The following is a 15,726-nucleotide window of genomic DNA, read 5'->3' on the forward strand; positions in this document are numbered from 1 at the left end:
TCAGCTTTTAAAATGACCTTCCTCTCGAGCTAATTCTTTGGATCTCCAAAGAATCCAAATAACACTGATAAAAGGCTTAAATTGTTCATATTTAAGAGTCTGGGGAAATAAACAAAGAACCATAACTGGAACTATATATATATATATATATATATATATATACACACACACATATATACTTATTTTGATTTTTTAAAAAGTCCATTAAACAAGAACCAAGCCCTAATACCCTGAAAAAAAAAAAAGAGTATGGCACTATAAGAATTTCAACAGGCTTGAAAGAGAATATAAATACCACAAGCCAGCTAACAACCACAAGCTAACCAGGATTCTTTCAACCAGCCACCTCCAGAGTTTCTCAGTAAAAAATGTGAATGTACCTGCATGTGTATGTGTGAGAGAAGCTCTAATGTTTTCTCCCGATCTCCAGTGGATTATCTTGAGGACCCCCCGGGGGGCATATAGCGTCCCCCCCGCCACCCCCCGATTAGAGAGATTTTACTTTGAACAAGTGTTCAGGGAGAGACTGAGCAGAGCTAGAGGGAGAGGCAGAGAGGGAAAAACAAAAATGGCAACACTGACCCTCCTCTCACCTCGAGCAGTTTAGCTCTAACCTAACTTGTGACCCCTCCAGGCAAAATAAAGGTCCAGAGCTTAACTGGACCCCCCCTTCAGTAGTCTGATGTTTAGAGATGCCATGTTTTTACTCAAGTACCTGTATCCAAAGTCTCAGCCTCCCATTCCTTCCTCCAGGTACAACTGTTTCCGACAAGTTCTGATAAATACAGTTTCCTTCACAGCTACACTTCCAGTGATGTTTTAGTCTTCCCTGCCTCATGCGATTACAGCCCTCTGTCATTTAAAGCTAATTTTGCACTGGAGCCAACAAGGCTACCGGGAGGAGGAAAACTTACCTGGGTTCCAGAGAATCTACTTAAGAAAATAAATGGGCGAACAGCTTTGATGACTCTCGGTGAACATGTCTGCGCTTGCCTTTTATAACATAGCCACTGCAAGGGCAGCAGGAGCTGGGGGTTTGGTTCAAGGCACCAGAGCTTGCTGGCTTCAGAGTCAAAACGGAGGTGTTGGAAATCATGTGTGTGCGTGTGTGTGTGTGTGTGTGTGTGTGACTGCGTGCGTGCGTGCGCCTGTGTGCGTGCACTTTAAAAACAAAAAACACAGTCACAGACATTTCAGAATTTAGCTCTTGGCCAAGGAACTTCTGAGAGTTTGCCAGGCGATACGGAACAAATGAAACATTTAAGACAATGGACTGTCCTGGAAAAGATAATCCTTGAAAAGAATGCCCCCCGGACACTCCATTACCTTATCCGAAGGGGTTCCACTCTCCACAGAGATCTGGCTCTCGTGCCAGCTCCCCCAGCTTCGTAGTATATCCTCCTGTGAGCAGAGTTGGAGATTAGCTCCTCTGTGCCGAATGCTGACCAGCACCGGGCAGGGAACAGCTCCCTGCAGAGGCTGCTCAGAACCCGCTGTATTTCGAAGCCCTCACAGAGTCAGCAAAACGAGAAGCAAGAGCCAAAGGAAGGCACTACTTCCCAGTCTCTCTTATAAGGGAAAAAGGGTGCTAAAGGGGAGGGAACTGCTAGCCACATACTCATCATGGACACTCATAGACCGTCAGGTGTACAATGGAAAAAGGACTGTCTCTATTTCCACATCAGGAGTCAAAACAGCCCAGTCACATCATCAGACGCGATACCAAACGCTCCAATTCTTTCTCGTTCAGCTCGCTGATGCAGTTTCACATCTTTAGAAAATGTATTTGTACTTGTAAAACATATACGTAGTACTGTGTGAATTCATTTCCATTGTTCTAGGAAGCTGGGCACAAAGCTCTATTCTCAGTTGCTGTTGTCTCCTTTCCTGCATTAACAATAATCTTTTAATGTGTTTTTAACTAAAATGTTTATTTTGGAATAACTCTAGATTTGTAAAAAAAAAAACAGTTGCAAAGATATTCCAGAGAGCTTCCGTATAGTCTCACTCAGTTTCCCCTACGGTTATCATCTTACATTACTATGGTACAGTTGTCAGAACTAAGAAACCAACCTTGGCACATTATTACTAACTAAACTCAAGACTTTATTTGGACTTCATCAGTTTTTCTATTAATTCTTTTCCTGTTTCAGGATCCCATCCTGGAAGTTGCATTGCATTTAGTTGTTATGTTTGCCCTGTTTCCTTTGGTCTGTTAGAGTTTCTTAGTCTTTCCTTGTTTTTCAGGACTTTGCTCGTTTTGAGGAGTACGGGGCAGGCATTCTGTAACATGTCCCATGAAATGGGTGTGTTTGATGTTTATCTGATGATTATCAAAGTCTGATTTTTAATCCATACAATTGGGACCAACCCATCTATATCACAGATTATGAGGAATTAAATGAACTATCTTAGTTTAAAGGTATGTCTCATGATAGTGGTCCCTGGATTGCCAGGTATACTGAATCCAGATACTTTGAGAATCTTGTGACCTTGGATCAACACTGATCATTTAATTGCATTTAATTTCACTAATTTAAAATGCTACCTCTACTATAGAGGGTTTGTATATATCACAATCGAATTACTCAAACTCCAGAAGAATCTTGATCTAAATTTTAAGACAACAGGTAATCAATAGAGGGGAAGAGGAAATATGTGGTAATTATTTCCTTCTCCCAAGAAGTATTATAATTATGAGCTGGTTAAAAATATGGGCTTGGGAGTCAGGCAGACCTGAATTTGAATCTATTAGCTGTGTGACCTTGTCAAGTCCCTTCAAATCTCTGTGCATCAATTTCCTCACCTGTAAAATGAGCCTAATAAGGGTACGTAAGTCACAGAATGGTTGTGAGCATTTAATGGGGTTTTTTAAAAAAATAATGAATGTGCACCAAGATGTTCATGGGTGTACAAAATACTATGTATTGTTGATTTTTATTTAAATATAGATGTTTATAAGTGTGCATCGAAAGCTACATTACCTGGCACAGAAATCCAATAAAACACTGCATTAACAGTGGTTACCTTTTGGTGGTGGGATTATAGAAGATATTCTAAACCTTTTTCAAATGTATGTACTATCAGGAAATATGTAGTAAATATTAAGAAAGAAGTCCTAGGCTACTGCAGAGCTCCAACACCCCAGGTGTCTCTGTGCCAGGCCCAGAATAGTAGTGATGCTGTACTGACCTAGCCCTGCAGGAAAATTTGTTGAGATTTTCACTGACGCTTCTCCATCCTCAATGAAAGCAAAAGCGGTCTCTCAGGTGGAAACGGTGGAGCAGATCACCCTAGGTCACATGATTTGAGAACTCTCTCCCTCTGACATTTAAAGAATTCTAGAAGGTTAGTCCTTCCCACCTAGGAGATGCGGGTGGTTTGCTCCATTGAATCTCGAAAGGTTACAGAGGTTGAAACAACCTGCCCCCGCTCTCAAACAATTACCCAAGGAGAGGAGGTGAGTGGGTGGGGAGCTGAGGTGCTCTGAAAGCTTGGCTGACAGCTTAGCCTTAGTTTCAGTGAGTTAAGTGACTTATTCCAGGATGCTTGACAAGCCTGAGGCAGAGGCAAGGATCAGAGCTCAGAATGTTAGATTATTCTTTCGGCTTTGCACCCTGGGACGGTCAGCCTCTCTACCCAGCCTGGCTGCTCTCAGGCTTTACAAGGAATGATTTCCTCTGGAAAGTCAGCCCCATTACGGTGGAATCACTTGCATGCCTTCCCGACTCTGGGCACCTTTTTGTGTATTCTTGATTTCCTATTCCTTTGTGCTCTCCCAAATTTCGGTATTCCTGGCTATCCTGGCCAGTTCTGAGGATTGACCTGATGACACGTGACAATGATGAGGCTTATCACGCACCTCACCTAGACAGCAAAAAATGCCGAGGCATCCTGTGTTGAATGAGAGACCAGTTGCTACAAAAATCCGAGTTCCAGTATAAGGAGCCACTGCTGACTCCCCCCAGTCTCAACTCCTTCCTAGGAATAGTCTTTTTATTTTTCCTTACAAAGAAAAGGAAGAGCCTTTTTATTTTTATCTGTCGATTTCTTTTTTTCCCCAAAATACAAATTAGCTCACGTGAAATCCTCAGCCAAAGGAAGGCCGGTTTTGCTCTTAACTCAATGATGGCATGCATGCCTTCCTCAGGGGGCCGATTCTGGAATTCCTCTCTATCTGTTTCACTCTCCCCTGCAGCACCTTCTTTCAAATACTTGTCCAGCCTTTCTTTTGGGTCAGGATCTTGTTGAACCACTCGATAGGAGTGCCCACCAAATGACAAGCTTCTCCAAGTAGCATTGTTTCTGCCCAGATGCTTCTAATTTGGTTCTAAATTTAATGACAGGTGCATGTGTGTGGGGGGAGGGGTAAAGGGCCATGCAAATGTTATTTTAATTGTTTCCAAATTCCTTTCCTTAACAAAAGAATAGGAAAGGGAAGAGAGAACTAGTGAGTTTTGACGTGTTCCATCTTAGATGGAGCCAACTCTGCCAAACTCACTAACAAAACTTCAGTTCTGTATCCACCTGCAAGCTTTGGCCTTACTGCAGCAGGATAAGATATTAAAGAGACAGTACGTGGGCTACTGCATAATTTCACTGTTTGAAAAAAAAGGAGGGCTTCCCTGGTGGCGCGATGGTTAAGAATCCACCTGCCAATGCAGGGGACATGGGTTCGATCCCTGGTCCGCGAAGATCCCACATGCCGTGGAGCAACTAAGCCCGTGCGCCACACCTACTGAGCCTGCGTGTCACAACTACTGAAGCCCGTGCACCTAGAGCCCGCGCACCGCAACAAGAGAAGCCACCATAATGAGAAGTCTGAGCACCGCAACAGAGTAGCCCCCGCTCGCAACTAGAGAAAGCCTGTGCACAGCAACAAAGACCCAACACAGCCAAAAGTAAATAAATAAATATTTAAAAAAATAAATTAAAAATTTAAAAAAGGAAAAGAAAATCGCAACTGAGTAGGATCACATGTCATTATCTAGTGCAGGGAATCCTTAATTCCAAGGGATATCAGGTCAGCCTAACTTTTCTACTCAGAGATAACTGCCAGCCACTGGACCAGTGCCAGGAAGGCTAGACACCATTCCGGGTCACATCTGGTTCCCATGAAGGGATACACAGAGGACAGAGCAAGTAGAAAGAGGTTCAGAACAATAAAGGATATACATCGCCAATGGGTAGTTTCTAAGATGCACAGTAACACACTCAAGCACATTGCTCCTGGGGGTCCTTTAGAACATAAAATAAGGAAGGAGCCCTGGCTGGAGACTCAGCATCTCTGGGTTTCAGGCTCCCATCTGAAATCATCCAGTGTGTGACCTTTGGCAGGAGCCTGACTTAGATGATTTCTAAGATGTGTGAATGTGATCACGTGTTTCTAATGAAGTAAAAGAAATGCAGTTAATGAGGTTTCCGTAGGCATCGTGCAAAACCAAAGAATGTATTACGAGCGATCTGGGAGATCAGACTTGTTGCTGTCCTAAGTTCAGTCTAATTTACATCTGAGATTTGATTTTTTAAAACATATCAGAGTTCCATAGTTACAGAGGCCAAGCTTTTTATACTCTGTTCCTCTATATATAAACAGAACACTAAAGGATGCTTCAGTGTGAATTTAAGACCTAGATTAATATCTTCCATCTCCTGATTTTGAATTTTGGAAAAGCATCCTTTGAGTAGATAACTAGAGATCCAAAGAAAGCATCATCCTCAGCAGTACATGCCGCCCCGGCACCATCCCCTGCTAATCCAGCTCTGGTTGGATATCGACATTTGGTTTCTCCAATCCTGTTTGATGATAAGCAGAATGAAATCACTGAACTTCACCTTCATAGTACATAAAAGGGGGAGTAATAGAGATAATCTGCCTTTGAAGAGCCTGGTGAATAATTTATGTAAGTGCACAGACTCACTAGAATGACCATCCTGATTTCCATCACAAAATTGGATTCTTCAGGGCTTCCCTGGTGGCGCAGTGGTTGAGAGTCCGCCTGCCGATGCAGGGGACACGGGTTTGTGCCCCGGTCCGGGAAGATCCCACATGCCGCTGAGCGGCTGGGCCCGTGAGCCATGGCTGCCGAGCCTGCGCGTCCGGAGCCTGTGCTCCGCAACGGGAGAGGCCACAACAGTGAGAGGCCCGCGTACCGCAAAAAAAAAAAAAAAAAAAAAAAGCGTCCTTCAGTCTACAATTAATGCTACCAGAAACTCCTTAGATTTGGAAGCAACCACAGAAAACAAAGGGATTGAAAAGCACCACAGAATTGCTTGCCTAAGAAGCAGCATGTGTGTATAGCTATTCCTGTGAGCACACTCAAGCATACTGCCTTTCCTGTTTTATAACTGCAACCCATGACTGGAGGGAAGTTCGTCAATTAACTAACACTTACAGAATTCATCTGTCTCCACATCCAAAAGCCAACTCTTTAGGCTGAGTCACCGGAGACAGGAGACAAGAGAAGGATGAAGCTACTGGCTTACCTGTGCTGGGAATCATTCTGGTCTGTAGATGGTATTGTCAAACACTCATCGTGACCATGGAAAAGACGTACTACATGCCCACCAAGTAGGTATCCTATAAGAGAATTATATCCTACCATGAGCTTACAGGAAGTTGAATAATGAGAACACTGTATTTTAAAAGGGTAAATTCATGCATATCTGAGTCAGTTATGGAAAACACCAAGAGAAAAAGCATTTGGGAAATGACAGATTCCACGACTTCAGGTCTCAGGTAGAAAAGACAAGAAAGTCAAAACAATTCTAACATTGAAAGTTAAATAGGGTTTCAGAGATGAGCAAGTCCAATACCAAAAGGGAGGGTGAAAACAATGTGTCAATTCATATCATTAAAAGCCAAAAGGTCACCTGTAACTAATATAACGTTGTATATCAATTATGCCTCAATAAAAATAATGCAACATTTAAAAATACACACACACACAAGGCCAAAAGGAAATTTAAGCTGCTACTCTTAGGAGGATAAGGATTTTCCAGTTGTTTAGGATATAAATACATCCAACACCAAGTTCCTGGATAAACTGTTACAATCTGGATGTGTATACTTTGTGGCAAATTCCAAATCAAACTGCAGCCATGAGAAAGAAAGAAGGTGCTGGGAAGGGGGAAGCAAACTGTTATTCCGAGCTCTCTTAGGAGGAGCTACTTTTCCAACGCGTTAAATAAACACAGATCAAACCAGGACACTATTTCTACAGCACCAAGGAGAGGGCAGAATGACATTCCAGTGTCTCTGAGTGGACAAGCCCAGAGGCAGCTATCAACGAGCCCTTAGCTTTCAGAATAAGGAAAGGAATCTCAATAGCCATGGAGTTCAGAGATGGATAGGAAACAATGAACTTCAAGGACTCGATGACCAGTTAGTCTTCAAATAAACTGTGAGCCTCCATTTAAACAACACAGTAGTAGGAGAGGGGCCCCAATCTGAGCTTTATCTTGCATGAAGAAATGAAATTCGTTATCCCTTTGAATTAAAAAATTCTCCCAGCTAGACAGTTCTCAGGAGACAAATGGACTTCATATGTTCAATGTCTGTATCAGGATTTTGAGAAAATCACATAATTAGATCACTTTAGGGGCTGTCAAACTATTTAGGGCGTTGGAGCAAAACAGCAAGAAGGAAAAGTTATGCCACAGTAGAAAAGGGTGTCATCAATGCATCTTATACAAGGACAGTCTGATATTCCCTGGTTCATTTTTCTTCATCCAGGCAAGGCAAGTTCTTTTTAAACTTCCCTCGAATATTTAGAAGTCATTTTATCATTTTCCTCTCTCCTACTGTACTAATATTTGCAACTGCATGCTTTTTTGCATTAAAATAATTCATGATATACTGTAGGGGAATCGTTAACAGACAGTTTGTTTAGAAAATTAACCCCTTCCATGATCACATTTTTTAAAAACATTTTTATTGGAGTATATTGCTTTACAATGTTGTGTTAGTTTCTGCTGTATAGCAAAGTGAATCAGCTATATGTATACATATATCCCTATGCCCTCCCTCTTGCGTCTCCCTCCCACCCTCCCTATCCCACCCCTCTAGGTGGTCACAAAGCACCGAGCTGATCTCCCCGTGCTGTGCAGCTGCTTCCCACTAGCTAGCTATTTTACATTTGGTAATGTATATATGTCCATGCTACTCGATTAAACTCTCCATCGTCTCATGATGGTGAGGCCATGCTCCCTTTGGAGCCCACCATTTACAGACCTCAGGCTCCTCCAATCAATATCCTACTCCACAGAGGAAACTGCTAAGTGCTGGCGCATCACAGCATCTTAGTTGAAACATACCAGGGCAGTAATCAGGAAAGAAGGGTCATGAGAAAGATCACTCACTCTCTCAAGGGCTGAAGTGGGTTTCTCAGCAGTGGATGCTGAGAGAGCATTTTGCAGTCGGATGACTCAAGTGATCAGCTACCCAGGCTCTATCACAAGGGCACTCAATACTTCTAAAAGTATTGTTGTGAAGTGATATGCAATTAATTAATCTCCACAAGCCCTCTTTTGGGACTGGGCAATAATTTTATTCCTATAGCGGAAATGAAAAAAAATCAACACGGAGAAGATTCAGTCAAAAGTTCCTTGGGGAAGATTTTTTAACCCAGTTCCTTGACTCCTGATAGAAAGGGAATGATTGACAATAGATTTAGAGCGGTGGGTGAATTCTGGTGTGAAAGAAGAGAGCTAAAAACATATCCTGCTTTTGAAAGGTCTTCCATCAGTTGCCAGAAGAGTTACAAATTTGTTGTTTCCTGATTATTCAATTTAGCTATGACGCCTCCTGAAACGGGGGTATCACCTTAACAACTCTCAGGTTTCCCTCTATTTTCCAACATCATGAAACAGAGAGGCATTCCAAGTTTGAAACTACTAGGCTCAAGCTTTAAAACAGGGTTAAAGCCTGTGATTTGAGTATTTTTAAAAATCCTAATCTTGCTATAAAGGGCTAGAATGTGATGTGATAACCCTTACGTCATTGACATTTGATTACTGTGCTCAACTGTGATATTACCCACGCGCAAGGTAAGGCCAGTGTATTTATTATACAACTTGAAAGGTGTATTGTCTTTGCCTGGCTCCAAGAAATAGGATATGTTGAACAAACTTTGATGATCTTACTTCTAAGAGAACAAGAAAATATGGAGAAAATACCATTTGTTGTTTTTAAACGGCCTTCCATAAATACAAGTAAAAGCAAATGGCCAAATATCTTTTTACTATAAATTCCTTCTCCCACCTGTATGGAGAGATGCACTGGGGAGAAATATTTTAAAAAGTCACCTTCTTGGCGAATAATGTCTTCTCAAACTGAACCTGCTAAGGTCTGTATACTTCTAACCATAAATAAAAATGAAAAGTCGGTGGGAGAGCGAAGGTACATCTCCAAGGTCCTGAATACACACACTGCCAAACCAATAGTGAACTCGAAAGGATTGAAAAAGCATGTCAGGAGTGCTCATGTAATCAGAAATCAGGACAGAAAACCATCCACACTAACATCAGAGAAAGGAATTCAGGTGAACCAAAATCACGCTGTGTACCGGGACATTCAGGCAGGAGCTGTGAAGTCGCAGAAAATGTCAATATATGTAGCACAAGACAAACGGGCAGGCTGAGGGTTGAATGCACACAAAGAAGCACACCTTCTTCGATGCTACTTCCCGAGCACGTAGGATGTACATTCCAGAGTGTTTGCATAAAGGAGGCATCCACTTGTATGTTACCATTTGATATTGAGAGATGCTGCAGCAGAAACAGAAACGAGACATCCTTTAAATCACCAGGCCAGTCCTGACAGAAGCAGCTCACCTAGAATTTCAAGGATTGAATTAAACAGCCTTACTGTCGTCGGGCCTTTTCTACGTAGCCTGTGGGAGATTGTTCCACCCAATCTAGAAGCAGCTTCAAAGCGGGACACTTTATTCAGGGAAGAGGAAGTATTCAGCTACAGAGGGGGCAGACAAGACTCCATTCCCTCAGCTGGATCCCTGATTCAACAGGAAGTTATAAAATGTCTATTCTTGGTAGGAGGAGGGAACTCACAAGTGGGAAAAAGTACTCCAGCCTTTGGTCTAGGCAAAGTAAAATGTGCTGGTAGCATTGGCGCTGAGAAGCTTAAAAACTTATCTCTGACATTTCTCTGATCTGCAAGGTATTGCCCCACCTCCACCCCCTAAGGACCTGACTTCAACGATGCTTGCCTAGTACCATCCCCAGGTGCAAAATCTCACCTGCCTCTTCTAACCACTGTGGCATCCCACACACTGAAACACGTCTTCTAACCACTGTGGCATCCCACACACTGAAACATGTCTTCTAACCACTGTGGCATCCCACACACTGAAACATGTCTTCTAACCACTGTGGCATCCCACACACTGAAACATGTCTTCTAACCACTGTGGCATCCCACACACTGAAACATGTCTTCTAACCACTGTGGCATCCCACACACTGAAACATGTCTTCTAACCACTGTGGCATCCCACACACTGAAACACGTCTTCTAACCACTGTGGCATCCCACACACTGAAACATGTCTTCTAACCACTGTGGCATCCCACACACTGAAACATGTCTTCTAACCACTGTGGCATCCCACACACTGAAACACGTCTTCTAACCACTGTGGCATCCCACACACTGAAACATGTCTTCTAACCACTGTGGCATCCCACACACTGAAACACGCACAATTCTCTTTCTCCCTCCAAACATAAGTTTATGTTTTTATATACAACACTTTCTGGCTTGCTCTTCATTGGACAAGAGCTAAACAATGTGATAAACTGAGAGTGATGGTAACTTATGTGTTAACAGTTGGCTTTCTAAGGAAGAGCCTGGGGGCATTTAAGCAGAGTTTGCTGGGAACAGTACTTTAATCTAAAAAACTAACTAACAGTTACATTCCAGGCCCCATGATAAACTGGCCAGAGAGAGGATTTAATCACCTCTCAAGTATACTGTGTAAAGGTATCTTATTCTACTCAATCTAATGTGGTTCTGTTCTCCCTGGCCATCTATTCCTAAAAGAAACTACTCTGGAAATGACAGATGCTTGTGTTAGGAGGTACTTACAAGGTATCTTTCAGAGGATACGCTGACAAGGATGAGGTCATCACCAATTCGAACCTTTTCTCCCTCAGACCTCTGCTTGGAAGCGGGATGTATGGTCCACCAACAGGCTTCTCCTACACAAAGGCTCCTTGAGTTAGTGACTGCTTCTTGGAAGCCCATGTCCCTAATTCTGTCCCTTATTCTGTCCCTCGTTCTCCTTCCTCCTGATGAGAATCCCTGAAACACGCATGCACTTGCCCACGCACACTCCAATTTCTATTTATCTATAAGCATTCCAGTTACCCCCACATCTGCGCTTGTGTGTGTTTATCATTTTCATTTTCTCTAGAGACAGAAAGAAAGTATTTGGAAAAGAGTACTGGAGGTCAGAAGCTACAGAAGCCTTTGAGTATTTTTAATACATATGGTAATATGCTTTTTTTTCACAAGCACCTACAAATCTTTAAGAAATGACTTCATTGGTCTACTGACCACTTACAGACTTTTATCTTTGCCCCACCCCTTCCCCATGAAATTCTACTAAATCATCAGTAATTCCACTAAAAAAAAAAAAAAAAAAATCAGAGGTTTTTCAGAAGGCCTAAATCTACGAGGACTAAGACAGCAGGTGAGAAGTTAACAGCAAAGAAGAAAAATTGACATTTTGGAAAAAGGAATGTAGATAGATGCTTTTAGCCAAGAGAAAGCTACAAGTCCAGTCTTTGGGTAAGAAAATGGATGACAAGTTGATCTCAAGAAATAAGGCCACTCCTGCTACATATTCTCCAGAAACTCTCTGGAATTGGAGGTAACAGTTCCCTGTGAAGGCAACCATAGAAGATGGGGTTGAAAACAGGAGGACTGGCTGAAGGTTTTTTTTTTTTTTTTTTTTTTTTTGCGGTACGTGGGCCTCTCACTGTTGTGGCCTCTCCCGTTGCGGAGCACAGGCTCCCGACGCGCAGGCTCAGCTGCCATGGCTCACGGGCCCAGCCGCTCCGCGGCATGTGGGATCCTCCCGGACAGGGGCACGAACCCGTGTCCCCTGCATCAGCAGGTGGACCCTCAACCACTGCACCACCAGGGAAGCCCTGGCTGAAGGTTTTAAGCAAACATTTAACCTTCTGCATCCCTTTCTTTATCCTGCATGCCAGGTGACTCTTCCCCCTCCACTGCACAAAAGAATAGAAGTTAAATCCATGGAACGACTTCCATGGATCAGGCACTGTCAGACAAGGAAGTAAAGAGTATTGCTGAAAATGGAGAATAATTAGAATTCTTTGCCCTGATTAGTAAAACCCCAGCTCCTCTTCCTTTACCTCCATTCCTCAGCTTCCAGAATGCCAGCTGCGATACTGAACCTCCCCCCAACCCAAATGAAGATTACTCTTTAGGGAAGCCAAACTACCCAACATAAAAGATACCTGTTTGGGCATCTCCAGTGCAATGCCTGGGTCCCTGATAGATTACCCCAAAGCGAGGCTTAAGAGATGGGAAGCCACTCACACAGTCAGGACTTCCTGTCGCTTTTTACCGCCTTGATCTAAACGTCAGTGGGGACCAAGGATGACCTGACATGTGAGGAAAGTCTCTAACGTGAATGACGGGAACAAACCAAAAAGTGGGTAAAGGGAAAACACGAAGATTACAGACAGCTAAAGATAACTTTAAGCAAATCTTAGAATTAATCATCTCAGAGAGATAAGAAAAAGTAACATTCATGAAGCAGCTATGAGAGTATCCGTGAAGGATCGCTTCAAAGAAAAAGAAAAATCTTTGTTCCTGAAAAAGAGAGAAAGAAACAGGAAGGTTATAGGATAAAGTTGAAAAATCCTCCCAAAATGAAGAATGAAGAAAAACAGATTAGAAACAAGACTGAAAAGCAAATTAGAAAACCGGTCTAGAGGAGTTCCAAAAAGCAAGAACAGAGAAAACAAAGGGAGGAGATTAACAAAGAGATAATATTAAAATTTTCCCAAGGCTGAAAGACAAACATTTTCAGATGGAAGAGGCCTGCAGAGTCCCTAGCACAGTGGAGAATGGACACACACACCAGGGTCCACTCCTGTGACACTAAGAACAAGAAGGATGCAGGACAAGACATAGCGCTGCAGAACTGCAGACATCAGGGCAAAAGAGAAGATCCAAGTAGCTCTCAGAAAATAGCAACAGGTCACACGCAAAAGATCAGGAATTAGAATGTAGACATCTCACAGCCAGACCAAACGCTAGAAGAAAACCTCCAGGATGCTGAGAAAAAAATATCTCCAATGTAGAATACTCTTACGAATTACTTGTAAAGCTGGAATTAAGAAACTTTCAGACAACAATTTTTCTCCCATGGATCTTTTCTGTAAAAGCTACTGGAAATGGAGTCCCCCCAAACGATGTGATAAACCAATAAAGGAGAAAAACATGAGATCCAGGAAATACAGGATCTTGGAGAGAGAAAACGGGAATTTCCCGGATGACATTGGATGTTTCTAAGAAGATGAAACTGACAGAACAGCTCTTGTGACTGAATGTAATCAGGGGAGAGTTTCTGTTCTATGGGACGGTTTAGAAATGAATGACTGGGTCACGGAAAGTAAAGCAACAAACAAGGCAATTATTGAGTACTGGAAAACTCAAAAGCAATACAGTAAAGTGAACTGACCATAGTATATCATGAGTCTCACTTGCAAATAAAAGTTACAGTTATGCCAATGTAAGTAGTTAATATTGACTTTGGTAGTTATATAAAAAATGGATGCAAATATATTGGGAGGGTGGAAAGAAGACAGGGAAGAGTGGAGACTAAGAGCTAAATTTTTATTATTCATTTAGGACATCAATAGATCATACCTAATTGGAAAGAATAACTAAATAGCAGTAAACTGTATGACTCGCACACAAGTGAGGAACATACTAGAGGAGCTGAAAGTGGACGCCCCAGAGACGCAGGAATCCAGAACGCGGACGGGGTGGGCAGGAGATGGATGTTTCCAGTAAGCATAGGACTACTGTGTCTCTCTTTTAACTATGTACGGGTATTACTTTGATTTACTTTGGATAAATAAGTATGATCATTTTGATTACGTTTTGATTAAACTTAAAATTTCATAACAGAAGAGGCTGGCCTCTACATCTGTATATATCCATTATGTGCTCTGGACCACTGAGAGGGACCAGGATGAAGGGGTCCTCAAGAGGCACACGGGAGAAGAGAATCCTTGTTCTCTCGCCCTCTCCTGGGAACAGCGTAGTGGCCTGGAGCCCAGGGACAGGGCCAATCCCCAAATCAGTAGGATGTGCACGGGCCAGGCGAAGGTCCTAAAATACCTAATAGTACATTTAGTGGGGATTTTTTTTTTCATTTTTTTCCAATTCTAACCTAATTCTAAAGCTATGTCTAAAACCAAAACAACAACAAAAAACTTTTAAAAGGAGAAAAGAAAGAACCCAATAAGCAAAATCAAGGGCAAAATGGTCACCAGTTCTGTTAGGTCAGTCAAATCATTTATTACCCACTGTGCAGGGGGAAAAGTTTCCAGAAGTGTTCAAGAAACTGCTTCCAAGCTTCTACTCACATTCTCCTAGAGATTCAACTCAACTACTTGTTTTCAACCCAGAAGAGGTTTCTGAGCCAAAAGTGCATTCACAGAATGACCTGGGTAAAAAACAAGGCTTTTCTGTTGGATCCTGAGTGACTCTCCTCCTGAAGACAGAAGACCCACTCCAGGCCATACTGAACCATATCTGAGCTGCACGAGCGCTCTTCTCCTCCCCAGCAAACAGCAAGCTGGTCTTCTTCAAGGAGAACGTGAAATGGGTTGGGGGTGAGGGAGGTAAATAAATTATTTTAGGCTCTAGGCTTTCATGAACACCTGGTCAACACCTTCCCCTCTGTCTTTCTGCCAAAGTCAGCTTCTGATCAGCTACCTTGAACTTGGGTTGGTGCATGTGTTTCCTTAATCTGTCAGCAGAATTCACACCAAGTCTGATTTTAGGAATTTAGAAAAAAAAGTGCTAGAAAGAGTAATATTCTCTGCTGCTATTTCCCTCTATTTTTATTGGAGGCTCTAATAATTAAAAAAAAAATAGGTTTCCTGAACACACGACTAGAAAGTGGTTATTTCTCAAATTTCTTCCCAATTCTCAAAAAGTCTGAAGTCATTTTACTGGTATAAATAGAATGACCATATATGACTTTTCCGGTTATGTGCTCTAAGACTGACAGCTGGTTTATACTTAGAGGTCAACTTACACTCAGAATGTGTGGCACTCCACTCATTTTGTCATTTTCAGCAAAGGTTGACAACACCTTAGAGGAAATTATATTTTAAGAATAACACTTTAGCTGAAAACAAAGCAACCTCAAATCAAATTCAAATATAATCTGATTTCAGGAAGAAAAAAAAAAAACCCTAAAGAGGCAGGCTCACTCTTCTGCTCTGTACAAAAAGGAGGAGAGGGAGGGGCTCTCGTCAGGCGTTCTGGATGTGACTGTGCACGATGCAGAAACTGCAAATGCACATGGGTTAAACCCTAGATTTTTTTTTTTCTAGATTATCTGTAAAATCAGACAATCTGGATCATCCCCTTATGAACGGACGTAGTTTCAGCAAGACCATATGGACTTTGTCCTTGTTTGACTACCCAACAAT

The 15,726-nt window shown here is 42.3% G+C and overlaps 1 protein-coding gene across 6 annotated transcripts in view; it reads right to left on the reverse strand.

Annotated features, from left to right (window-relative positions):
- RYR3 (ryanodine receptor 3) overlaps positions 1-15,726 on the reverse strand; it is a 553,937-nt gene that overhangs the window by 290,122 nt on the left and 248,089 nt on the right. For all 6 annotated transcript variants that reach the window (XM_067742171.1, XM_067742163.1, XM_067742181.1 and 3 more), the window contains exons 6-9: positions 11,105-11,217; positions 9,669-9,768; positions 6,487-6,580; positions 1,327-1,401 (exon numbers count right to left, since the gene is read on the reverse strand). In XM_067742171.1, coding sequence (XP_067598272.1) covers positions 1,327-1,401; positions 6,487-6,580; positions 9,669-9,768; positions 11,105-11,217 — 382 coding nt within the window. The remainder of the gene's footprint in view (positions 1-1,326; positions 1,402-6,486; positions 6,581-9,668; positions 9,769-11,104; positions 11,218-15,726) is intronic.

Source organism: Pseudorca crassidens, chromosome 1 (genome assembly GCF_039906515.1).
Source record: "Pseudorca crassidens isolate mPseCra1 chromosome 1, mPseCra1.hap1, whole genome shotgun sequence".
Lineage (NCBI taxonomy): Eukaryota > Metazoa > Chordata > Mammalia > Artiodactyla > Delphinidae > Pseudorca > Pseudorca crassidens.